The sequence below is a fragment of the Nerophis lumbriciformis genome, linkage group LG01 (genome assembly GCF_033978685.3).
Source record: "Nerophis lumbriciformis linkage group LG01, RoL_Nlum_v2.1, whole genome shotgun sequence".
In the NCBI taxonomy this organism is placed as follows: Eukaryota; Metazoa; Chordata; class Actinopteri; order Syngnathiformes; family Syngnathidae; genus Nerophis; species Nerophis lumbriciformis.
This window is the reverse complement of record NC_084548.2, coordinates 34,000,027-34,026,550: the sequence shown is the minus strand read 5'-3', so window position 1 is coordinate 34,026,550 and position 26,524 is coordinate 34,000,027. Positions and strand designations below refer to the sequence as shown.

The window sequence follows — 26,524 nt, the reverse complement described above, 5'->3', positions numbered from 1 at the left end:
CTCCTGCCCTAAAGGGACATGGGGGGAATTTTTTTTTAGATATGTATCTCTTGCTCACGGGAAAACATCTCGAGCGCACGAGATACATATCCAAAAAAACCCGGTATGTTTTCCATTTTATATGTACTTTATAAAAGTATTTTATAAAGCAGCGTTTTGAAGTATCGATTTGGTACTATTACTGATTAAATTGTAAATGATACTTATACCTGCTCATGAGGCAATGCATTTATATCGTTGTATGTTTCGCAGTTCCAAGCGTTCCTCTGAGGGCAGCCGAAACTGTAAAGTGGCCCTGCGATTAAAATAAGTTTGAAATCCCTGCTTTAGGTCATGCCTTCTTACTGCAAAGAAAACTGTCATTTTCTGGTCTACATCACAAGGAACCCATCAAAAGCCATGACAGATAACTCCTAATATTCAATAGGGATTAAATACTTCACTCTTTAATTCATACATTTATACACAAGCTATAATTAATAAGAAAAAATAAAAACAAAATATTACCTTTTGAAATGTAACCTTTGAGGTAGTGTGAATGAAACTCAGATTACTATTTATGTACTATTTAACAAAGCCAGTAAGCGGCTTGATGACTCTACTCTGAAGGACTCCAGTCTCTCGTGGACTGCAAATCATTTTTGTGGTTCTGACCCATATATTGCAGCAGGGACATAGTGAACATGTATTTCCTTCACGTGTGTGTCCCAGCAGCTGATTCACCCTCACTCTAACACAGTCCTGCACTGCCTTGGATTTAAGTGAAGCTAATCTTGAGCCTTTAACCGTCCAATCAAAGACGTCATACAACAGGAATAGGTTTATTAGACATCGCTGGAGGTTCAACCCGTTTTACTCGTAGGGATGCTTTAGTCTGACTTTGTGGTCGGTTTTGACCTGTCAGTGATTATCTGGGTCGGCCGCTAATCCTTGCACAAAAGATAGTTATAATTGGCTTGTAAGTAAACTTAATACCCGTGTCCGGTCGCATGATGGCTACAGTCCGCCATCTGTGACACTCGTCTACTGTATACATGTTTAACTGTATGGCACCTAATATTGAATAGAATGATAGGAAACACTAGATGAGTACACATGATGTGTGCTAAAATGAGCATAATTGTAATCTGTACAAGGTGGAGGTAAAGATGACCTACATATGCGTGACACTTTCAAGCACTCAAAAGTAAGTCATTAGATCAGCTGCTTATTTTAACTCTAAAATGTCTGCAAGTTTAAAACTGATTGTCATACCCAGCTTTATCATTTGCATGTGTTACATGCTTACTAGTGACGTCAGAAGAACGTATTTATTGTCTTTCTTTAAAAAAAAAAAAAAACCTTGTGAAGAGGTATAGTTTTTGTTGTTGTTGTTTTTTTGTTTTTTTTGAAGAGAGTATAGTTTATTAGACTTTCACTTTGTTATTTTTTGTTTTAAAGTTGTGTCAACACATTTACCACTTACAGCTTTTTGTGTTGAGTTTATCATGGTGATGGGACACATGGACTGACTGTGAATAGGCGAGAGCAGAGGAGCAGTGTGCATGAGTGAGGTCGGGGCTGTCCAAACTTTTTCCAGTGAGGGTCGCATAAATAAAAATTGAAGAATGCAAGGGCCATTTTGATTCATTTTGTACAGTAAAGATTGGAGATGTCCGATAATATCGGCCAGCCGATATTATCGGCCGATAAATGCGTTAAAATGTAATATCGGAAATGATCGGTATCGTTTTTTTTATTATCGGTATGGTTTTTTTTTTCTTTTTATTAAATCAACATAAAAAACACAAGATACACTTACAATTAGTGCACCAACCCAAAAAAACCTCCCTCCCCCATTTACACTCATTCACACAAAAGGGTTGTTTCTTTCTGTTATTAATATTCTGGTTCCTACATTATACATCAATATATATCAATACAGTCTGCAAGGGATACAGTCCGTAAGCACACATGATTGTGCGTGCTGCTGGTCCACTAATAGTACTAACCTTTAACAGTTAATTTCACTAATTTTCATTAATTACTAGTTTCAATGTAACTGTTTTTATATTGTTTTACTTTCTTTTTTATTCAAGAAAATGTTTTTAAATTATTTATCTTATTTTATTTTATAATTTTTTTTTTAAAGTACCTTATCTTCACCATACCTGGTTGTCCAAATTTGGCATAATAATGTGTTAATTCCATGACTGTATATATCGGTTGATATCGGTATCGGTTGATATCGGTATCGGTAATTAAAGAGTTGGACAATATCGCAATATCGGATCTCGGCAAAAAGCCATTATCGGACATCCCGAGTAAAGATACTAAAACCAATACAATTTAGGTCAATCAATATATGTTAAACGCAGTGGTGTGCCGTCAGGGCCAGCAAGGCCTTCTCTGCTGGCCCAACATATCCAGAAATCATGATCATAATTAAAGATACAATTATTTCTGTATTTACTTTCCCTAAATATCTAAAATGATTCATATTCTTTTCATGTCATATTATGCACGTTCCAGTGCTGTTGTTTTTAGTTTTAGTTTGTATCCAATCAGAATTCAGCTAGCTTATGTTGCCATGCTGTACCAAATCTGCCTTCAGATTCAGCAATGCTGGCGTCCGTGCACTGTAAGCGAACGGGGACATACAGTTGATAGACAGCTGCGATAGCCAATCAGATCACGAGTTGTTGTCAGTAAGGCCTTCTAGATTTTATTTTATTTTATTTTATTCTATTCTATTCTAGATGGCCTCACCTTGAACGTGACTGTGGAGGGGGGCGTGGTCTACGGGCCTGCCGCGGAGAGGGGTGTGCAAGGACCGGCCTCGAAGCACAGCTGGAAGGTGATTGGATTACCCAGCTGGGACTGATCATCCAATCACCTGCCATGCTTGTTAGCAGCAGCCGGGCCGAGACACAGTTGTTGGAGTTGGAGTTGCCAAGCAGGCGCGCACTGGACATTGAGAGACTGAAAAGTCACAGAGCGGAAACTGGAAAGTTGGGTGTGTTTTCCTAGCGTGTGTGCGCTGCCAAATAAAAATACATTGCTAACATCAGACATCCGGGCTATCGTGGAGGTTTGTCGGCATCAGGTGAACCCACGGGAGGAAGACTTCCACAGTGACATTTACACGTCCTTTGATTGGATACTCAACGGGATTGTTAGCGGATGAATTTGAGAACACATAGAGTTGAGAGACAGTTGCGATAGCCAATCAGATCACAAGTTGTTGACAGTAGCTGTTCTGTTACAACTAAAAGTTGTAAACTCTTGTTGTTGAAGTGTGTCATGCTTGTCATTTAATTAACATTGTTACATGTGTATTTGTCACCATCATGTGGTCAGGGCAGTTAATATATCTTTCATAAGTGTGTACTTTGAATCAAACTTTATTGACCGGAAGTTCCATAAGCCAAGCAGATACATTTACGCTATACGTTTTAATTGCTGATGCGTTATAATTTATTTTTAAATGCGCCAGAAAATAACCCGTTTTGTACACTGTTGATATGATTAAATGGCCAGTAGGGTGTAATTGTGTTCCTGTGTAGTATTTCTCCAGCAATGATCATGTGGTGACATGAATTATGGTATTTTGAGAGGTAATCATTAAAGTCGGAGATCACTGAAGGCCTAAGTGGGAAACGCACTGGTTAAACGACTGAACACAACATCCATCTTGGCTTTGTGTTGTTGTTGTTGTTGTTGTGTCATCGGTAACAAAACATATTATGTCATTTGCCCTAAGTTTTGCATTTTCAAGCATAACAATGGGTAAATTAACTAAAAATACCAATACTAAAGTAGTATTGGCCACTAGACGAGACCAAAACAATCTGACCGTACTAACATTAGCATGCGAACTTTTTTAGCCAATTTTGTAGCCGAACGCCTCAGATTTATATAACTTGGTACCTAACTCTTAGCATGCTATCGTTAGCATTCTAGCATGTTAATTTTTTTTTTTGCCAATTTTACAGCCGAACACCTCAGAGTCATATAACTTGGTACCTGATACAAGCTAACTGTTAGCATGCTAACTTTTTTAGCTAATTTTACATGCGCACGCTTCCGAGTCATATGACTTGGTACTTGACACATTCTAACTTTTAGCATGCTAATGTTCTCATTTAAGTTTGCCTTGCACATTTCAGCGGCTTGCACATTTAAGCATTCACCAGGGATTTCTCCCAAAATTGCATATTCTAGTTATTTTGTGTAATGTTCTAATCTGGAATGCTTTTATTTTGTCTTTTGAATGTGTCACAGGCCAATGAAAAACAAGCTGCCGGCTGCAAATGGCCCCCAGGCTGCACTTTGGACACCACTGAGTTAGGTCTTTCCTGTTCATGTTGTTTATTTGAACAGGGTTAACACACACTTATCAACATGGCTGTAAATGCGCAAGTTTTGACTACAAAGCTTGTTTCCAACCATAGCTTTAGCTCCTCTAAAACAAAAAAATATTCCCATTGTTGCATTACTCTAGTTTAGATTCACAATTCTTATGTTAAAAAAACAACACATTTATAATTAAATAATTGAATAATAATTAAATAAGCAAGCCATTATTAGCAGCGGCAAGTTGTCATATATTGACTTCGGTAAAGTTGTGATGTGAGAAATTAACATATTTTCGTTGAAATCCCATGAAGTTCTCTGACTATACTGTTAACCAGATTCCGGAGTGGCATAAAAATGATATCATGGATAACTTTAAAACCCACCAACCTCATGATCGAGTCTACATCATGTAGACCAAGGGCACAACGTTCTAAACAGTGGACATATAGAATAGGGCCACCTTATGGGCGAACTGCACTTTCTTTTAGAATTTTGCCTTTTATTCACAATATTTATGTGAGACAAGAACACACATGTCTTTCTCTCTTTTATGCACTTTAAGTAGTAAATGACTGCTAGCTAGAGGCAGCTAACAATGCAGATAGTGGGAATTCAATCTATTACACCTATAAAGTCCTCTAAAAAAACAGTTTAAACATAAAATTGAATTGGGATTTTTCTTTAGAAACAAGTCCTGTTTCTAGATCACTAGATCCTGACCACTTTTATGCCTTTGCTTGAGTTGGAGACTTGCGTTTTATGAATGAGCCTGACATTTATTTGAAAAAAACTGGATACTGTATATCACTGTGCCTTACGTTTTATTACTAGCTGTGGCAACCTTGTCCATAATTGCACTTTGTATGCAATGACAAACTGTCCATTTTTGTGAGATCGCAGATTTTCTCGATGGATGGTTTTTATATATAAATCACTTCTTGGTCTGGTTCCCCTTTATTTGTGTTCTTACTGCATATGTGTAGAGATTACAGTCGCTACAGTTTAAGGTCGCAGGGCACATGTTTGTTCTTGGAGCCAACACACATCTTGGAAAGAAGATTTCAGATATGCTGCTACTTAGGCATGGAATAATATATTGTGTATATTATATAATAATATAACATAATAATATAATATATCAGTTTATATTATATACTGTATATATAATATGTCAATTTTACATGTTATATTTTATATTGCTAATATGGTACATTTTTAGTCTCTACATTTTGTTTTCGCTTTGTGCCCTCGTGTGCACGATCCTTTCCATTCTTTGTAACTGAGCTATTGTGTGGAACAATTTCCCTTGTGGATCCTTAAAGTTTGTCTGAGTCTAATAACTTACAAAAGGATCTGAGGTTGCCTAAACTGATCTCTTTGGTGGAATTTTAGGTAATTTTAAAGGATCTATTCGGCATTGTACTTGTTCTTAAATTGTTTTTACTGAAACATTATTATTATTTTATCTATCACATGTTTTTGATGTTAATATACATTATGTAAGTCATTTATTTTTTTATTTTAGTTTTTGACTGCTGTATGTATTTCTGTAACTTTGTTTTTGCTGCCCTCTGGTTCAGGTCACTCTTGGAAAAGAGATTTTAATCTCAATGAGTTTTTTACCTGGATAAATAAATAATATTGATTGATTGATGTAATGTAGTAACAGGCACATTCAATTGTAATATTTACCAAAATTCACCTTTCCCCCTGATTCGTCTTGGGTAGCGTTTTGCACAGCAGCTTCCGCCATCAGTGTGTGAATGGGTGAATGTGATGTGTAACGCAAAGCGCTTTGGGTATCATTCCAGGTATAGTAAAACGCTAAATAAATTTACCAATTTTGGCGGTACATTGATTCCACAGAGGGCATAGCAATGTTGCTATTTCATTCATCAATAACAACTACTGCTAATCATGATAGACTTCATGATAGCAAATGGCAACTACTTTGGGACAAATGATGATCCGGAACCTTATCTTCTTTTGAGCCTGAATATACGATGGATAAGCTACAAGTTTTCGAAGCTGTTTGATAAGCAGATCCAGCTTTTGTGAAATATTAAGCATCTTGTAGCAGTATTGCTAAGTGCTGAACAAGAAATACAAATTACGAATATAATAAAAAAATCAGTTACTGTACAATGTCTGCTCTCACTGGGATGCCATCCAGATGTGATGTTTATGTCTTTCAGCACAAGATTTGCTTGCCCTCTTTAGATGATGAATTCATCATAATCCTCACTCATCAGGTAAAAAATGCTGGGCACAAACAAGCATCTTGTTGCATCCAACTAACAATGTATTTGGGTCAAAGTTGACCAACTTCTCAGCTTATGGCCACAACATTCAATTGTGCAAGTGAGAGGCATTATTTATGTTCTAGCACACATTTTCACCAACTCAGAGGCGATGCAGCAGCAGCAGCAGCTCAGAATGTCAATAGCTGCACTGGCTACTTTCCGGGATCAAGGAGCTGTGTTAAGAAAAATAGTTCCACTGTGTTTGCTCTTAAAATAGCAATGTCCTTATAGCTTGGTTAATATGCAGGCCACAGCATGTAAATAGAGCATTTTGGGCGTTTTTTTAGATTCTGTTTTAGGGAGTTTTACAGGCAAAATAAATGACTCCCATTAGTTTCATTGTTCGTCAACTCTTGTTAGCGTTTATTTGCGATTTAGAATGCATAAAAAAGAGAAAGATGTGTGCTCTTGTCTCCAAAGGAATTGTGAATTCCCCGAAAAAAATCTCAGTGTGCAATTTCCATTTACAAGATTTTTCTAAACAAACATGTTTTTTTATCAAAGTAGATGTCAAACTCTAATTGCAACTAAATTTAGACTTGTAAGTTTCCGTATGAGCAAAGCAAATGTAGTTTACAAAAAATGAAGCAGCAGGTCCTGCCCATCTGATAGAACTGCAAACTGGTTGCCAGATATGTCTATATATAAGTGCCCACAGTCTGGAGCAGTTATCCACCCATCTGGTGCATTATCCACCTGGGCAAGGTTGTGTAGTTTGGTGCCAGGTGGATTAGGATTAGTGGTGAACACAGGCCAGGTCCACCGGAGCCCCGCCACGAGGAAGATGATGAGATTAACCAAGTCAGAGATTAATTAAGTCTGAGTCTGCAGTATTTTGGTCAGTAAAAGTACTACTTATTGAGTAACAATTCAATAAAAACATGGACAGTTTACAAACGTTTGTATATTCAAGTGTAGCCATGTCCTTGTTTTCCCAAATATAGCTTTAATTTGATATTCTACATTAGAAAACGACATGAGTTGACTCGCTGATTAGACACCAAGCGCCTGATTTACTAAGATTTCAAATAAGGAACACGACAGAATTGTGCGTACCATTATTGGGTGAGTGATCTACTAAGACTGTGTGTACAATTGATGAATGCATAAGTGGTGCAGACCGCCCTATTTAAATAAGGTTTTTGCATTTACTACCGGATGTCACCATGGAGACAATAATTTTCCTCTTTATTTAATGGCATTTTATAATCCAACCTGTTGCGTTTCATTATATGTTGACATGCAGCACACAAATATACGCTGTGGCACCTTTTCTGAGGTTTTAGAAGTACTCCTCCAGTGCGATCTAGACAACAGAACCAACATATTATTCTGTGACGTTTCATTTATTGTATCCTGAGTGTGTGAGAACTGGATATGCTTGTCCATCCTGTGTGACTATAGCAATCAACATTTTGGACAGCACACCAGAATAACTACTCTTTGAGATGACGTCACCAACTGCAATGGTGCGCTGGAAGGATCCAGACACAAGAACGTGCAATGCTGAAAGAAGTTTTACCATCGGGGATTTGTCATAGCTTTTTTTTGTGACTGGAAAATCAGAACATAAATCATCCAGGAGCTCAAAAATTGCACTGCTGGATAGGCAATATTATAATTAGTTTTAACAATCATTCGATTCAACTCGATATTTGTGGATTCAGGGACAACATTTTTTTAGAGCCATATGATAAGAAACGATTCAGTGAGTTGAAATCGATTTAGTAACTAACAAATAAAGCTGTATGACAAAAATAAATATCCTGAACACTGCAGGTGAAGTTTCCTAAATACCTGTTTTTTCTTGAAAAGGAATTATATAGAAATAAATTATGGATAATCAATTAAACAACAATTATTGGCCAATGCATTCACATCTTATTTGAATAAAGTGCAACCAACACTTTAGGTTGAATAAACAATAGGAAACCATTTCTGCTCACATTTTAAACATTGAGGCACATTTCAATAAAACTACAGTAACCGACATTTAAACAGTAGATTTACCTGCTAAATAAAGTTCCCCGACCCGGTATCTGTTGTCATTCCTGCCGTCGCCGATGACGGACAGCGTCCCACGTGTGTAGTAGCATGTATGCCTCCTCATCCCTGTTGATGGTGTTGGTCCCTCGCTTCCTAATTTCTATAGCCTCCTTCATCCATCTCTTCTATTTATTTATTTTTCATCAAATGACCTCTACTTGGCTGCCAGTTGTTATGTTGTCACCTCATGTTGTTGTGTTCCGGAGGTCAGTGCGTCGCTGTAACTTGCTCCACTGTCACTTCCGTTGTGTCGGTTGCGTCATTTGTGGCTTAAAGTTGTGTTGCGGCTTTATATTATTGTGTTGTGTCTCTAGTTGTTGTCGTGGATTCTACAATCATGCTGGGGCTGATGTAATTGTGTTGTAATTCATGATATTGTCTTGTGGCGTTTGTTATGAACTTTCTCGACTACCATTGGTATACGCCATTTTTGTTTTGATGATGCCACAGATGGGCAGACAGACTTGAATAACAATTAACGTCCTGATCATTAAAAGTGGTAAACTTCATAAAAAGTCTGCCATTTTTAAATCCAAGGTTTTTTTTTCTAGTATTGATAAAATCGATCGATTCCCTTTAAACGATCTTGGATTGACGCCTATCTTCCGAAAGGCAATGTAGTATAATCTAAGGAATGTAAATTGATATATCGATAAACCATTACACCCCTTCGATATGTCTATGCTATTTTATTTGTGACGTTCCAAATATGTTAATGGGATTTATTTTTCTACATTTTAAACACTTCCTTTTGGTCGACATAACATGTAATTGTGGTTCTTTGGTCAAAATAGATTTTATTTTCCAGACCATCTTCAAGCTACTTTCTAATCGTCTCTGACTGAGTTATTTACGTGCCGAAGTCCCCATCCAGGCTAAGCCCCTTTCCAATGCGTCTCCACCCACATCAGCCATGTTGTAGTTTTTGGCGCTTCCATATCAAGTCGACTGACAAAAACAAGTTAGAACTAGACGCTACTTTATATTACAAATAGCAACAGCCGAGGATACATGTGCATGTACAAGCCAGTCTGCCCCACAACAGGATAGAGAAAAATGAGAAACTCAGTGACTACAACATCAAACTACAATGGGGGACTCGCGCAAATGGCTCATTTGGAGGAAGTATGAAGGACGGCAAGATTATTTTATTTTATATTCTATGGTTTAATTTAAAATTTTTTGGGACTGACAAAGATCCCAAATACACAAAACAGGTACCGATAGGTAAACCAGTTGGTTTTGTATTATAGCATAGTAGATCAGGTCTGCACTTATTTTTATACATACAGACCTTTAAAAGATTAGGCCCAAAGTGGTTAAAGGATAAAAAACAAACATTTGAACTCAATTTTAATCCATGTGTTTTGCTGGGTCTGGAGATCTTCATGTGCCCATAATAATAAAAATGCCTAATAACAATGATAATAATAACAATACAGTATGGCAACAGTCCACAACATTTGTTTGTTGATCAGCCTTTGCTGCAACAATCAGGTGTGCTCCTTTAAAAATTAAATTAGCCTGAAAGGTCCTAAATTGCTTACATAATTGTAGCTACATTTAATTGAGTATCCTATCCCAAAAATACATTTTGTGTTTGTTTCATCCAAAGGTTATATTAACAGACCAACTACTAAGTAGGTCTATATTTTTTCTTAGAGCTTTGCTTGTTAACTAGATGTGTTTGCTAGTACAGTACATTACCTCAGTACAGTAAGTTTGAAGGTATTTATCTAGGTGAGAATGTTGACCAATGATACAGTGGATCCAGCATAATATTTTTCCAGTAAAATTTGATTCAATGCGTTAAACATTTTCTTTTTTTCTGTCAGGGATCACCACAGTGAGTCAACCGCATGAGTGATATTTGCTTAGTTTAAATGTCGGAAGAGCTTCCTGGTGCAACCCTTCCACCTGTCCAGGCTTTGGACTGGTACTAGATATCGCCTGTGACTAGAAAAAAGATCAGCGCTGTCTGCACAGAAGGGAGCAACGTGCATTAACCTACCAAGACCAAATTGTTAGTTTTAACAAAGTTCCATCCATGCTTTCTATGAGACCCAGCCATAACTAAATAATGCATTTTGTTGGCAGAATAAAGCATCCACAGCACAGCATGTCCACAAGGTTTCCTGGGAATTAGATCTGCACAGAGCTGTGGTGCAGTAACCCTCATGTTGCTCATGTCTTGGTTTCAGTGTAATATAGTAATGATCGTACTAGATCTGTCCTATTTAAGTGTATGAGCATTAACTTGTGAAGCTTGCTTGGATGAAAGACAAACTGAACAGTCTGTTGACAATGAATGAGAACATACTGTACATAGACATATATGATGAACTTAACATTGCCAAAAGTATTTGCTTCTTTGTATGATGTGATGATTTCACAATTCATACTCCAAGTGCATGCATTTAAATCTCAACTGTTGTTTTCAACTTTTTTATTTGTTCATTTACCACGAATGTTTCTGATCTGGGTGAAGAGGTGTGGTAGGCCCTGGAACGGTTGGCAGTCAACCACAGTGTATATACAACAACCCACCAACAACAACCCTTGACACTCACCTAATTCACCTAAAATGCATGTTTTCAAAACTAGAAAATGTTCTGTATACACTATAGTACAGTACATGCAAACTCGACAAAGAGGTCTGCCCTTTAAACCCATAACCACCTGGCTGGAAATCACACCTGCTAACCACATAGTCCAACGGGGTGCCCAATGCAACTCATGTCTTTGTTAAGCTGCACATGCAAGTCCACCATACTCTAGTGAATTAGTGCTCCATCCTCTGTACTCAGGTATATGATCCCTTTTAGTCAGCTGAGGCCTGAAAGGAACCACAGAAGTGAGTCTGCGAGTGTAAACTAAAGCCCTCTCGTTTGGTCTTGTGCCAGTTTCGCTAGGTCAGCAACCCGGGACTGCTGCGGCCCTGTCATTGGCTGAGCCTGTCACACGGTGCCTGAGTGCTGAACATGCCCTTTTATATAATCGACACCACCCTTTTGGCTCACGTCGTTCCCTTTTGATATATCCCTTAATTTTGCACACATGCAAGTGTGGAGATAGTCACATACACATGAGACTTGCCAACGCGCCACCTGACTAGATAAAGCTGTTATAACTTTACCAATGTCGTCAGACAGGCTATATACCTGTAAAACTACCATTTTTGTTTGGTTTGTGGTGCTTTCTTTCTTCCACTTTATTATTAAGTTACAACAACAAACTCAACAATACATACGTATAACAATTGTTATAAAAACATATTTGTGTAACCACATATAGCTGAGTAGAATGCAAGGATCACAAACTTGAGTCCGAAAAATGTTTATTGAAGTACATATTAATGTTGTAAACAAAGCATTTCAGGGTGTAACGATTTGTTTTAACAAGGTTTCAATTTGATTCAGAATTTGTTGTTGCTGATATGATTAAGGAACGATATTATCTTTTTTTAGAACGATACGTTCTGAAACGAATCAGTGAGTTGAAATCGATTCAGTAACTTCTCCAACACATTTAGTAGTCTTATCGAATTTACAAAGCACCCACATGCTTTATTTCACCACTTCACTTTCAGCTAGCTAGCTGCTAAGCCCCTAACCCCCGTTCCGAAGACAGCAAGAACTCGACTTGGTGAAAGAAATAACGTAAGTATGGCTTCCTGTTCCTCATGCACCCTTCTCACGAATAGGTTAGCCATGATAGAGCGTTGTGTCCACCAGTTAGATCAGAGTAACTTTTGTAACTTTAGACACCACGGACACGTTTGCTAGTATTAGCTGTAGCGGGCTAACTAGCCCTAAACGGTCTACAAACGACGGTGAGCATAACATAACAGTCTACTGGCCACCACACCTTAGTTATAGGGGACTCCAAAACCCTGAGCGTACAGCTTAGTAAACCAGTCACAATTAAGAGTATTTCCGGGGCCCAAGCACCCGCCATTGAAGCTAACTTTAGGGAGCTCACTGGCAACAGGCCTAGTAAACATGTACGGCAGGCTAATCGCACCACTAGTTACTTGAAAATAGTTGTACTCATCGGCTCCAATGACACTAGAATGAGACAGTCAGAGATTACAAAGAAAACCTAGCTATGACTTTTAATCTTGCCAGAAAGATGGCTCGGCATTGAGAACTTGTCTCGAACCCCTTGATTGCAAGAGGCAATGATGAGAGATAAAACAGATTAGTCTCGCTTAACAGGTGGCTTGCTAGTATTTGTTGAGAACAGAGACTAACATTTATTGATAATTGGCCTTGGTCTTAGTGAGACTTGGCTAAAACCAGATTTTTTTTTTTTCGCTTAACAAGGCATCTCCTCCTAACTATATGAGTTCAGATGTAGCTCGTCCCCATAAAAGGAGTGGAGGAGTCACACTAATTTCCGATGAAATCCTTAGCCTTAGCCCCAACCTAAGTAATAAATATAAATAATTTGAGATGCTTACTATGAGGTCTGTTACACCGCTACCGCTCCATCTGGCTGTTATCTATTGCCAGCCTGGTCCGTATTCGGACTTTATCAGAGAATTCTCAGAGTTTGTTATTGATCTTGTGAGGAATGTTGACAACATAGTTATAATGAACGATTTTATTACACATATGAATACCCCGTCAGACCCTTCATGCGTGACGCTCCAGACTATAATTGATAGCTTTGGCCTTACACAAATAGTACATAAACCCACACATTGCAACGGTAATATGATAGAGCTAGTCCTTGTCCGGAGTGGGCACTACCTCTAAAGTTGTGGTACTCCTTTACACTCCTCTACACTAAAGTGTCTCTTTTTGAAGAACTCTTGCGACTCGCAAATGAGACAAAACAAACATCATGTTTACTTGACCCACTTTCTGGGAAATTTATCAAGTAGCAGTTTGTAATATTAGGACCATCAATGTTAAATATTACTAACTTATCATTTTTCTCTGTAACCATTCCCCTAGCATTCAAAACAGCGGTTATTCATCCTCTGCTCACAAGACCTAACCTGGATTTTGAACTCCCGCTAAACTACCGGCCGGTGTCGCATCTCCCCTTTATCTCTAAAATCCTTGAAAAAAATTGTTGCACAGCAGCTAAATTAACACTTAGCGTCTAACAATCTCTGTGAACCCTTTCAGTCCGGTTTTAGGGCAAATCACTCTACGGAGACAGCCCTCGCAAAAGTTACTAATTATCTATTGCAAACTACGGATGCTGATGCGTCATCCATGTTGCTGCTACAGTGCTGCTTTCGATACCATTGATCATAATATTCTTTGAGAATGTATCAAAACACTTATTGATATGTCAGACTTAGCCTTTTCTTGGTTTAACTCCTATCTTACTGAAAGAATGCAGTGTCTCCCAAAACGATGCAACCTTGAAGTATGTTAAGGTATCGTGCGGCGTTCCACAGGGTTCGGTTGTTGGCCTTGCACTTTTTAGCATTTATATGCTGCCGCAAGGCAACATCATACGCAAATACGGCGTTAGCTTTCACTGTTATGCTGATAAAACCCAACAGTTATGCTGAAATGATGACACATCTGTGGTCCCTCTCAAGGTGTCTCATTGTTCCCATTGGGTTGTTTCTTGCCTGAATGCGGGTTTAAGGGCTAAGTAAATAAACCTTGATTGATTGATTGATTAATAACTTTTATCCAAAGATTTAACCATTGTGACTATTAAAATAAATACTGAATACTGGATACTGCAGGTGAAGTTTCCTATATTCCTATATTTTTTTGTCAGAGAATTACCGTAGATTAAAATCACCCAAGATAATTACAGCAGCGTCCAGATATGTATTTGTATGCCCATCATGATCATGTCACGTATTTCCTTCAGTGCAGTCTCCTCCTTTGCGGAAGGGGGATGTACACAACACTCACAATAATACATTTTAGTTCTCTGAACATATAAAATGCCCTTAACTTTGAAGTCAGATAATCCAATTTTCAGAGCAAGAGTTCGAAATCATTTTACTGTCCGTGGGTCATGCTTGTTTAACAAGGACAGCCGTTCCTCCTCCCCAAGTCTTGCCGCTGTGTCAAGAGCGGAGGATGTGAGGCTGAAGAGAGAGAGGCGAGGCGTACAGGCGTGTTCAGGGGTTAAAATGCGTGCCTGTTTGCGGGTCTGTTATTCACTCTCCAGGTGGGGATGTCACTGATGTCATATTAATACATTGTTTTTTCTAATATTCCCGCGATCGATCGGTAGGGTCCCAAATATCGACTGGTCGATCGCGATCGACGGGTTTGCTACCCCTGCTTTAATAGATACAATGAAACACAATTAAACATATAAAGTCAGCTTGCTTTTCCACTCCACTGATACTTTAATACCAACGCTACCATGTCGCAGTTATACAACCCATTAACAACATACAAAATTAAATATAAAGAGACATTATAAAGAAAGGGACATTTCATGTATCTTAATGAATACCGTTATTACTAAACCAAGACACCTAGTTAACCCTTTGTCTTCGACTGGCGATCAGCATGGGAATTTGGAGCTTGCGTAAACATCATGGACACATCTAAACCTTTATATCGTTGAGAGCAGTGCATAATACATATCAAACTAATAACAAAACTAAAACATTGATAAAATAAAATAAAATACAATTTACTTTACAGAGATACAAAATATTTAGAAAAAAAACAACTAAGTGTATGGTCTGCAAATCGCTACAGGCCATTTTCCATCCATTTTCTACCGCTTGTCCCTTTCGGGGTCGCGCGGGGGTGGGGGGGGGGGGGGGTGCTGGAGCCTATTTCAGCTGCATTTTGGCGGAAGGCGGGGTACACCCTGGACAAATCGCCACCTCATCGCAGGGCCAACACAGATAGACAGACAACATTCACACTCACATTCACACATTAGTGCCAATTTAGTGTTGCCAATCAACCTATCCCCAGGTGCATGTCTTTGGAGGTGGGAGGAAGCCGGAGTATCCGGAGGAAACCCATGCAGTCACGGGGAGAACATGCAAACTCCACACAGAAAGATCCCGAACCCAGGATCGAACTCAGGACCTTTGTATTGTGAGGCACATGCACTAAACCCTGTACCACCGTGCTGCAGTTTATCGAATTTGGCTCGACAAACGTTTTTTCTCTGATCAACCAATCATAGGGCAGAAAAATGTTGACATCATTGGACACATGCTCGCTAGTCTTGTCAGCCAAATCTGAGGGGTTAAAGAAACAGCCTTTTTGCTACTATAATGACATCAGGCCTGCACCAGCCCCTAATTCTGATATAGAAGCTGAAATCTGATTGGACAAAAAAATACAATAAAATACACATACACGAACCGAAAGCAGTGCAGCAAAAAGACACACTATGGAATAGCGCCAATAGACTTTTGGTAATAAATAAACAATTTCATAAAACAAATACTAACAATTTTAAATTGTAAAGGTAGGTCTGTGTTTCTGTTCAGTCCAGTTTAGTTCAGTTTAATCATATAGCACATTTGAAAACAATCCCCGTTGGCCAAAGTGCTGTACAGAAATAAGATACAATTAAGAAATAGTGCTTTGCATGTGCTATTTTCAGACAGCAGAGAAAGCCTTGCTGGCCCTCATGTCCCACCACTGCTTCACTGATGCCCCAGATCCAATTGGACCTTGTAGATCACTGCCCACTCTTAATACAGGTCTGTCACTGGATTTAACTTATTTTTGTTAAGACAACAAACCTGTTTCAGAATTACCACAACACTGTCTCCATTGTGTGCAAACCTAACCCATTAAAAATACTGTGGATCCTAAGCAGACAGACAACATACACCTAACAGTGACAACAAGGAGCATCATCCCAATCACCCACCTAGGACATGTTTTTTTCATTGATTATCATGTATATGTCAAAATTCTCACTTTCTGTCTTGTTGTGATTACCTCCAGTAGACATACCTGCAGCATGTATCTAATAGTTACTGGGATACATTTTACTTTTTTGACAGAAAAGTGTGAAAGAGGCAAAGGTAATACATAAAAATGTCCCAACAACAATAATCCCGTATAATGATGTTATTGTGAAGTAATAAAAATGAACTGCTGTATGTATGCGTTAGACCTACTTCCGACGCAAGGATGATCGCTGCAGTTTTTGGAAGTTCTATTCTGGGATGTAAGAGTGACATCACAAAAACTGAAAAATAAGGTTGAATGTTTCCGTAGCTGGTGTTGTGTTTAGATTGCAAATGTTGTTTTGAATTTGATCTTCAGTTCATAAAAAAAAAAAATTTTGATCAAACTCTGCTCTCTTTGGCATATTAGGATCATTTAAAACTGCAGCTTTTTTTTAAAACAACAACTGTCCCTCAGTCAAGTGCAAACCTCTGTCAAGGTCAAACCATCTTTACATGGATCATCACCAAATACTGTAGATAACCACATTTATGCTCACCGGCGGAATGAGCAAGGAAAACAATGACAAACATGACTAAAATATTATTAAGTATTACTAACAGATCTTTTACTAAATTTAATAGGTTATTTCTTGTACCTACAGTATGAACCAACTTTATTCCTAAGACTGGCAATAGTTGTTGGTGTCCTTGTTGCAAGACAACACATTTTATGCCGATGCTATGCAAGTGCCAGCCTAGATTTAATAGTGCAGAATAAGTTGAGTTAGTGCTGGTTGCTGCTGCTATTTTTGGGAAGATTTGATTACAGTTTCTCATTGCATTGCAGGTCAAGTGTTGAGGCAGACTAAATATTCCTGACTCTAAGATCAAATGGATTCACACTATCTGAGCATTATGTGACTGCTTGGGTTACTACACTGATGAGTCTATTTGCCTTTGGCTTATTTTTAATAGTCGCTCTTTGGTTTCTGAATATTTGAATAATAATATATATGATTGTGAAATTAGATATTAGCTGTTGCTCCTTTGACTTTAGACTCTCCCTCAGAAAGAGATTGGTGATCAATCTTCAACTGCAAATCCAATAAGTTCATCTATAGTCTGTGTCTTAAAGTCAGACTGGCAGTATTTAAAAATCAAGCATGCTGACCCACACACAGACGAGACCAGCAAATTAACACATAATCCTGTATACCAATGAAGGTACACCAGAGAATAATACATCTTATTTTCAATAGTAATTACACAAAATCTTACAGTCGTTTTAAATGTCATTAGCTGATGTTACTTATCACTAAATAGGAGAAAATTGTAAGAATATTCTTGGTAGCACATCAATTAACAAAAATTAAAACTCACTGTTTTTAAATACCATGTTATTCTGCATCCAAGCCTTTTTTTAACAGGCAAAGTGTTGCAGTCTGTAAGTTGTGAAACATTTTGCAACATATACATACATTCGCTAAAACATATTTTTAACTACAAACTTTAGATGGGCAATATGGCCTAAAATCTATATCGCAATATATATTGCAGCCTCCTGTACACTGTTTATAGACACAATACATCATTTTGTATGTAAGATATAATAAATCAATTTCAAAACGGGTTCCAAAGGCTCCTAATGTGACATATGCGGTAACATATTACATAATTTCCAATTATATTATTTTGTCAAAACTATTAATATTCTACTTGCTAATTTACTGTCAATAGATGGTACTTTCTGTTGTAACACGGTTTTATCTACACATCTGTTAACATGTAAAAAGCCATTATTTTGTTGTTGTTTGGATCCTCTACGTTAGTTTGAGTGAAACTACAAATTTGGGTATTGATTGCATACTTGGCATTGGCCAATATGCAGATACTTAATATTTTCAAGATAATTGAATGATTACATTCCCCCCTCCTCCGAACCCCCCCGTTGCGAGTTGTTGTGATTACATGTATCATGTTTATGTGTGCCGTGCTATGTGAGGTTTTTTCCTCGGACTCAGTCTGGACACCTCCTGAGGGTCCAGCCTTAGACTGATATATTTTTTACTCTTCCCCCTTTCCCAATGTCAACTCATTCCCACCTTTTTTAAGGAGCGCCGTAAGTGGCTGATCCGTTGGCGGTCCCGTCTTGTCCCCTTGTAACGTATGTCTGCTCTTAGTGGGACTGTGCCGAAAATGAAATTTCAGTTCTTATGTGTCTTGTACATGTTAAAGAATGGACAACAATAAAGCATCTTGAATCTTGAATCTTGAATCTTGAAAAACACAGGATAGTGGTGTAACAATATCAATTGAATAATGAAATTATTTGCTACTATTGGCTCTGATTTAAATCCTTGGATTTTTGCCCTGACTGTCCTCTTTTGCCCGAAGAGTTATTTCCTGAGTTTGTTAACAATAACAAAGACAACAAAATATTTTGTAATTGTAAAAATCACTGCATATAATCACTGTAGTACCAACCATATGATGATACGATACTTGGCATTATTACTGTCAATACTGTCAATATCTGTTCACAGTACATTCAAGAGCTCCAGTTTGAAGTTAAAGTTAAAGTCCCAACAATTGTCACACACACTCAAGGTGTGGTGAAATTTGCCCTCTGCATTTGACCCATCCCCATGTTCACCCCCTGGGAAGTGAGGGGAGCAGTGAGCAGCAGTGTTCACCGCGCTCGGGAATCACTTGGTGATTTAACCCCCAATTCTAACCCTTGATGCTGAGTGCCAAGCAGGGAGGCAATGGGTCCAATTTTTTGTAGTCTTTGGTATGACTCGGCCGGGTTTGAACTCACAACCTCCCAATCTCAGGGCAGACACTCTAACCACAAGGCCACTGAGTTTAGAGGTTAAGTGGTTAGCAAGGTTCATTGTATCCTCCTACGGTGTGTGGTGTAGCATGTTTAGTTAGTCCTCATCTTCGAGTAATAATGATACTTTTAAGAAATATTGTTCATTTGCCGCCATGAAGGTAAGGATTGCTAACTTAGAAGCGGCTTCGCACTGTGGAGGAACATTAGCAGCTTGCTCCCTAGCGAGAACGCGGTCATGTTCTTGCCGCTGTCACATTTGTGGGACACAGCTAGAATGTGGCATCAACATGCATTTATCACGATATATACAATAGTATTAAAAGCTTTATAGTTGGCCAAATGTATATAATTTATATCTTATACTTTATCATCTACTGTATATTACGTAGCAGCGAAACCCTCGTCAGCATTTAGACAAATATTACTAAATGGTTGGCACAAATCCAGCTCATAACCGGAAATAAAATGAACATTTCCTTCTTCCTTGTCTTCCCGCAGCTCCAACTCTGTCAGCAGGAGCACCTTGTAACTCTGCATAGCTCTTAATCGCCACTTTCAGCCAATGGGATGTTTTTTACATGGTTTGAGAAACGCTCGGCATAAAAGAAGATATTGGAGAGTGTCAGAGCTTAAAATGAAGTTGCAGACCTGTTATGTTTCCAAAGTTCTGTACAAAGTTGGATTCTGGGCCGATAGGATCAGCGTCTCTCAGGAGACAGTACTTGTCATCATAGCTGTTGGATGTGAAAATTAAAATCAAGGGGTTATATAAACAACATATGGAGTTGTGATTGGAGCAATCCCAAAGATTAAACATATTTTGATCAGACGTGCCAATTTTTGTAAAAAAAAAACAATTTCTATTCATATCATAATATCATAAGAAATTGGAGCAGCAATAGACCTTAAGAGCCATGGTTTGAGTCCTGCTGTCAAGTGGTAACATGTTGGTTGTTCAGATCTCTGAATGGGCATCTCCATGTTTGCATTTTCTCGCTGCGCATGGGTTTTTTCCGGGTACTCTAACTTCTTTCCGCATCCCCAAACATGCACGTTCGGTCAATCGGGGTACCATAACGTGTGCATGTGAATGTGAATGGTTGTTTTGTCTATATGTGCCCTGCAACCAGGCAGGGTGCCTTTTGCCTGTTGTCAGCTTGGCTAGGCTCCAGTTTACCCATGATCTTTATGACGACAAGCAGCAGAGGTGGGACCAAGTCATTGTTTTGCAAGTCACAAGTAAGTCTCAAGTCTTTGCCCTCAAGTCCGAGTCAAGTCCCGAGTCAAGACAGGCAAGCCCCGAGTCAAGTCCAAAGTCAAGACTGGAAAGTCTCAAGTCAAGTCCTAAGTCCTGCATTTTGAGTTTCGAGTCCTTTCAAGTCCTTTTAACCACAGACTAATATATAAACACAGATTGTGTATGCTTTTCAAACGCTGTATTTATTTATTAAAACAAGTGCATTTTAAATTGCAGGAAAGAAAATTGTGCTGACATTGCACTTTATAATAGCACTATTAACCAGTCATTTTAAACATTAACTCATTCCTTTACAGAACAAACACATTGAAAAATAAAGTGCAAATGTACTTATTTGTACAAAAGTGTTAACATTGAAAAAACATGACATATACGTGAACATAACAAAAAAGTTGTACTTTTTATATGTCAGGGCCCTATGCTGCATTGCATTTGCAAAAGACCAAATTAGCCAAGAGTCTGTCAGTCATTTGTGCACGATGGGGGCGTAGTATGATGCCACCATGGCTGAAAAGTCGCTCCACTGGAGCACTGGAGGCAGGCACTGCCAAGACTCTCATGGCCACTCGGAACAGTGAAGGAAGAGTCTTCATGTTCAATGCCCAGAACAAAAGGGGGGAGAGAGTTGTTTTGGGTTGGTGCACTACTTGTAAGTGTATCTTGTGTTTTTTATGTTGATTTAATTAAAAAAAGAAAAAAATATATATTTCTTGTGCGGCCCGATACCAATCGATCCACGGACCAGTACCGGGCCGCGGCCCGGTGGTTGGGGACCACTGAGGTAAACAACCAACAGTATGTCAGAAAGCTAGCTAAAACGGTACACATATTCATAATATAGTATACATTTTAACTGACCTTTATTTTACTATTTTTGTCTTTTTTTAGGTGGCTAAAATACGCGGTGCTGCTGACCGCCGTCTAACGTTATGTGTGATATATTGACTAACGTAACCCTGCTTAAAAAAAATCACTGAACAAAAAGTATGAATAAGGTAGTGAACTGCAACAGATTCCCGTGTTTGCAATAACGTTATAACGTTAGCAGTGAGTTTACAGCCTCACTGATTTAACTACACAGCAAATAAAAGTCACGTTACTTAGCCAATAAACGTTATCTTTCATTCAAAACTTGCCGTTCTTTGTGCAACTTCAAATGCCGGACGAAGTTGGAAGTTGTTGCCTCTCCATCAGTAATTTTCGAACCGCATGTGTTGCATACTGCAAACCGTTTTGTGTTGACCACCTCGTAATTTTTATACCCAAACAAAATTATTTTAGGTATCATTTTTTGTTCACTGGCGTGTGGTTTGGACATGTCTTCTTCCTTGGTTGTCCTGCAATTTGATTGGATGAATGCTGTGTGATGAAAACAAAGTAGATCTAATTTGATTGGCTGTTGTACTGAGACCACACCAGCTGACACACGCAACGCTGATAGACAAGTACACAATGAAAAATACGGGGCGCTCCCGAATAACTTTTTCATCTTTGGGTTTTGGGGAAAGTAGCAAGTCATGTCAAGTCATGTCACTTCAAAAGGCTCAAGTCCAAGTGAAGTCACAAGTCATTGATGTTAAAGTCTAAGTCGAGTTGCAAGTCTTTTTACATTTTGTCAAGTCGAGTCTAAAGTCATCAAATTCATGACTCGAGTCTGACTCGAGTCCAAGTCATGTGACTCGAGTCCACACCTCTGACAAGCAGTATAGAAAATGCTGCAATATTCCAAAAAACACAAATACAGACTACTCAAAAAATCATGTGTATTTCAGTGAAAGGGGTAAACTGGTGGATTTGTATTTATGGTGAACTGAAAGAAAGTACCTCAATTAAAAGAGTCAAAAGGAAGTATAAATCACATATCATAGAAACATTTATGGAAAATGTAGAAGGTGTGCTATTAGCACAGAACTGAATACTATACTGTCTACAGCAGGGGTGCCCATACTTTTTCTGCAGGCATGCTACTTTTCAATGGACCAAGTCGAAGGGATCTACCTCATTTATATATATAATTTATATTTATTTATTTATGAAAGAGACATTTTTGTTAACAAGTTAAAGGTGTTTAATGATAATACAAGCATGTATTATAGATAAACACATATAGATTATTTCATGAAGACAAGAATATGGTTGATCTGATGACTTGCATTGATTGGAATCAGACAGTAATGCTGATAACGTCCGCATTTTGAAATGGAGGAGAAAAAAAGTTCTCCTTTCTGTCCAATAACACATGAAAGTGGTTGGTTTTTGGCACCTTATTCGTCCAGCTTCTATACTCGTTTTTATACACTTTACAAGAAATGTATTGGCGGCAAACTCCGTAGTTAGCTACCTTTTGCACGCCAGCTTTCTGAGACTCTTTTATTGTGAAGATAGGAACTGTGCAGTCGGTCTTTAGAAAGTCTTTTGAAATAAAAAGTGTTTCTCGCCTTCCTGTCGGTCTTTTTTTTCTTAATACTGAGCTCGCAGCAGCCAGCGTCATCTCAGAAGACCGCCGGGTGCCGTAAAAGTAAATCAAGTGACAAAAGTGACGTCTTGGTGAATATTGACGATCACTCATTTTTAAGTCTATTTTTCTAATGCCTGGCTGGCGATCGACTGGCACACCCTTCACGATCGACAGGTAGTTTGTGATCGACGTAATGGGCACCCAACAATAACAATGTAAGGGATGGCAAAATACCTACTGTAGGTAATTATCATTATGTACTGAAAATTAATACTGCCGACTATCAGGCATATTGATGATATAAATGATGGTTAAAAAAAAAAACTCTGAATTCCCTATTTATCTTTTCTTATTTTTTATTGGAACAAATGTTTTCCACAATAATGCATTATTAATTGATATAAGTAATGTTGATGAAAATGTTATGTAATGATCATAGAGTGCCTACATCTTTTAGTTGCATTGTTGGGTTTTTGGGTAGGACTTTGGGATGGAAGTGGGCTGCACTGTGGCCTTTGCAGGTGACTCGGCCTGGCCTTCTCTGGGCCTCTGGCTGCATGTGCCTGGCTGTTGGGGGTTCGGTGCTTTCTGCATGTTTTGCTGTTCTCTAGTTAAGGGCTGGGCGGCCAGACATCAACTGCTTGCTGGTGGTGCTAACTGGAGCTCTGGGCTTAGTAGCCATTTTTCCTCTGGGAAAGGTCGGTCTGAGCCTTGCAATGGCGAGGAACTGAGGATCGTTTGCTATCGATCTTGGTCCGGGGATGTCAAGATGTGACCGACACGATGAACAGGACTGTTCGAAGTGCCATTCTTAACAGAGCTAGTAGTTTTGTTGGACCAGTCATGGTATGCAAACCTTGTGGGGTTTGCCGTCTGCCTGGATGCTTGGGGGGCAGTGGGATGTGTGGGGGGCGCCGGGCACTGGACTTTAGGACTTGTGCGGCCAGGGTTCAGGTTTGGGTTCATCTGTGAAGGCGGTGTTACGCTCACGTTCCGTCCTGACAATTCGCTTTGAGATCCAATTGTCTAAAACGTTTTAAATGGTGTATACTGAACACAAGGATTGAACAAAAATAGATTTATATTGCTCTAAAAAATGTTGTTATGTTGAGAAAGAGTGGGATTTTATGAGCGCTGATTCTTCCTACTCCTTTTTCGGACATGTTGAAATGAAAAATGTCAACCTTAGTTTGTACACAATTGTAATTTGGTATACATAGCCGGAATAAAATGAACTGAACTGAACTTAAGACAAAAGTGGCACTAATTGCTGCCAGTCGTTCACAAGGTGATTGAGTGAGAATTTAACCAACATCAGCTGCATGGAAGTCAGCTATGTGAGCCACTGAATGCATGTTTGTATTAATTAATTGATTAGTTGTATGTGTATGTCAATTAATTATATTTAGTTTTTTGTTTTTTTTTCACTTAAATGAAACTGCCGCATATTTTGCCTTGAAGTGTTTGCACCACAGAGGATTGTTGTGAGCCGTAATGCATGGCATGGCTTCAAGAGCCTTACATGGCTCTGGTCCAACTGAGCTGCCGGCTCAGTCTTGCCCCTATAAGATTGTTGCGAGTGCTTTTTTGCTTTGGGCCTTGGACGTATGATCCAGATTTGACCTGCAGGATTGCAACATGCAGACAAGTCTGGCTAAAAATCCCTTCCCCAATGTCCCTCTCTCATTCAGTCACCCGCCTCCTTCCCTCTCTCTCTCTCTCTTTCTCTCTCTCTCTCTCTCTCAATGACTGCATCAGTAAATTGACTCCAACAAACCACCCCTGATGCATCCTCTCCTCCCTGTCCCATCCTTGTTTACCTTCCCTCTATGCCCCATACTCCTCCCTTTGTATGCCCCTTGCAGGCCCACTTCCCCAGCCTTTTTCAGTACCCTCCTTTCAGACACTCCTGTACAGAGACGACAGCCTCATCTGTGATCGATGAGCGGCGTCTAATGCGGTCCCCAACAACACCGAGGCAAACAAAGGCTGGCGGTATAGCCTACTCTCAACAATATCAGCCCCCACCATGCATGTATGGTCCAGTCAAGGTGAGCTGGGTAGGCAAAAACAATGGGGAGGGATGCAAAGGAAAGAAGGAAGCCTCCATCCCCAACAGACACACACACCTCGATGAAAAGGATGGCTTTACCTTCTGTCCAAGAGTTCAGGCACTTCATCGTAGGTGAGTCCTGGCTGCAGCTCTTCCTCGGAGAAAGCGAGAGCAGGCTGGCTGAGCTCAGACAGCAAGGCGATGGAGCACAGGAGGAATGCGTGTGCAGCCATTGAGACAATGAGAGGAGACTGCCGCTGCTGGAGCGCCGCTTCATAATCTGCTCTCCTAGCGGCGCCTGGCTCCCTGCTCCTGTGAGCGGCACTCGCCGCGGCCAATCACAGGCAAGCACAGACCATCAGCGTGCGTCATAGTACCCTGGTTGCATCCTCCTCCTCGTCTGCTCATCTCTCCCTCCCTCCTCACTCTGACTCTTTCACCCTCCCACATCCACTCTTGAGCTCTCCATCCACTCTGGCTCTGGCATATACACACATAGCTGCAGGCCAACCCCAGCCCATTCTATTTAACATCCCATCATACCTGTGCTGCCTCCAATGTCACACTCATGTGCACGCATGCCGGCGCATGTTCATAAGAGCAAGCACACACACACACACACACACACACACACACGCGCGCACACACCTGGGAGTGTCAAGGTCAGATTGTGAGGGAATATATAAGGATATTGACATGACCAAGGGAGGAAGAAGACGGCATGACCTAGATCTCCAGTGTGCTGCCACAATAGCAAAATTAATTCACTTGATCTACGCGTTGTTGTGAACACCACCAGAGCCCGCAGCTGAGGAAATTGTCCAGTGAGGCTGCAAATATGGATGACAGCAGCAGCTGAGCAGCGGTGAGGCAGGAGGAAAGGATCCAACCTGTGGTGACCCAGATGACGGATTTGGCTTCCTTCTAATTGTTTGCTTCTCATAAGAACCCAACTGCATAGCTTTCATTTTCATAGTCGTCTTTTTTTCCAAGCAGAATATCAAAAGCGGTTATATAACTAAATGTTTGACCTACTATCTTGGTAGATTTTCTCATCGATGCATGGCGGTGAGTCACACTCACTCCGTATGTCGTGTTCCTCTCACAAAAAACATCAGTTCCTCTTTTAGATAACCTAGATATGTTATGGAGAAGCTATTCACAGATATCATCAACCTCATTGATCACACAGGTCGTGTGGGTGTAGTACACCTAGAAATAATAGGACTACATACAATTTACCCCCTGCAGGGACAAGCAGTTCAAAATAGATGGATGGATTTTAGTAGTTCAATTTTCATAGCTCAAATGATTCTCTTCACTCTTACAAGCAATAATTACTTATTTGCATCAAGGCAAGAACATAAT

At 39.4% G+C, this 26,524-nt stretch overlaps 1 protein-coding gene across 1 annotated transcript in view; it reads right to left on the bottom strand.

Moving 5' to 3' along the window:
• The window catches only part of atp6ap1lb (ATPase H+ transporting accessory protein 1 like b), a 46,890-nt gene extending 21,433 nt beyond the window's left edge, over window positions 1-25,457 (bottom strand). Inside the window, exon 1 of the mRNA XM_061980095.1 lies at window positions 25,256-25,457. Coding sequence (XP_061836079.1) covers window positions 25,256-25,389 — 134 coding nt within the window. The 5' untranslated portion in view covers window positions 25,390-25,457. The remainder of the gene's footprint in view (window positions 1-25,255) is intronic.
• Between the last annotated feature and the right edge of the window lie 1,067 nt (window positions 25,458-26,524).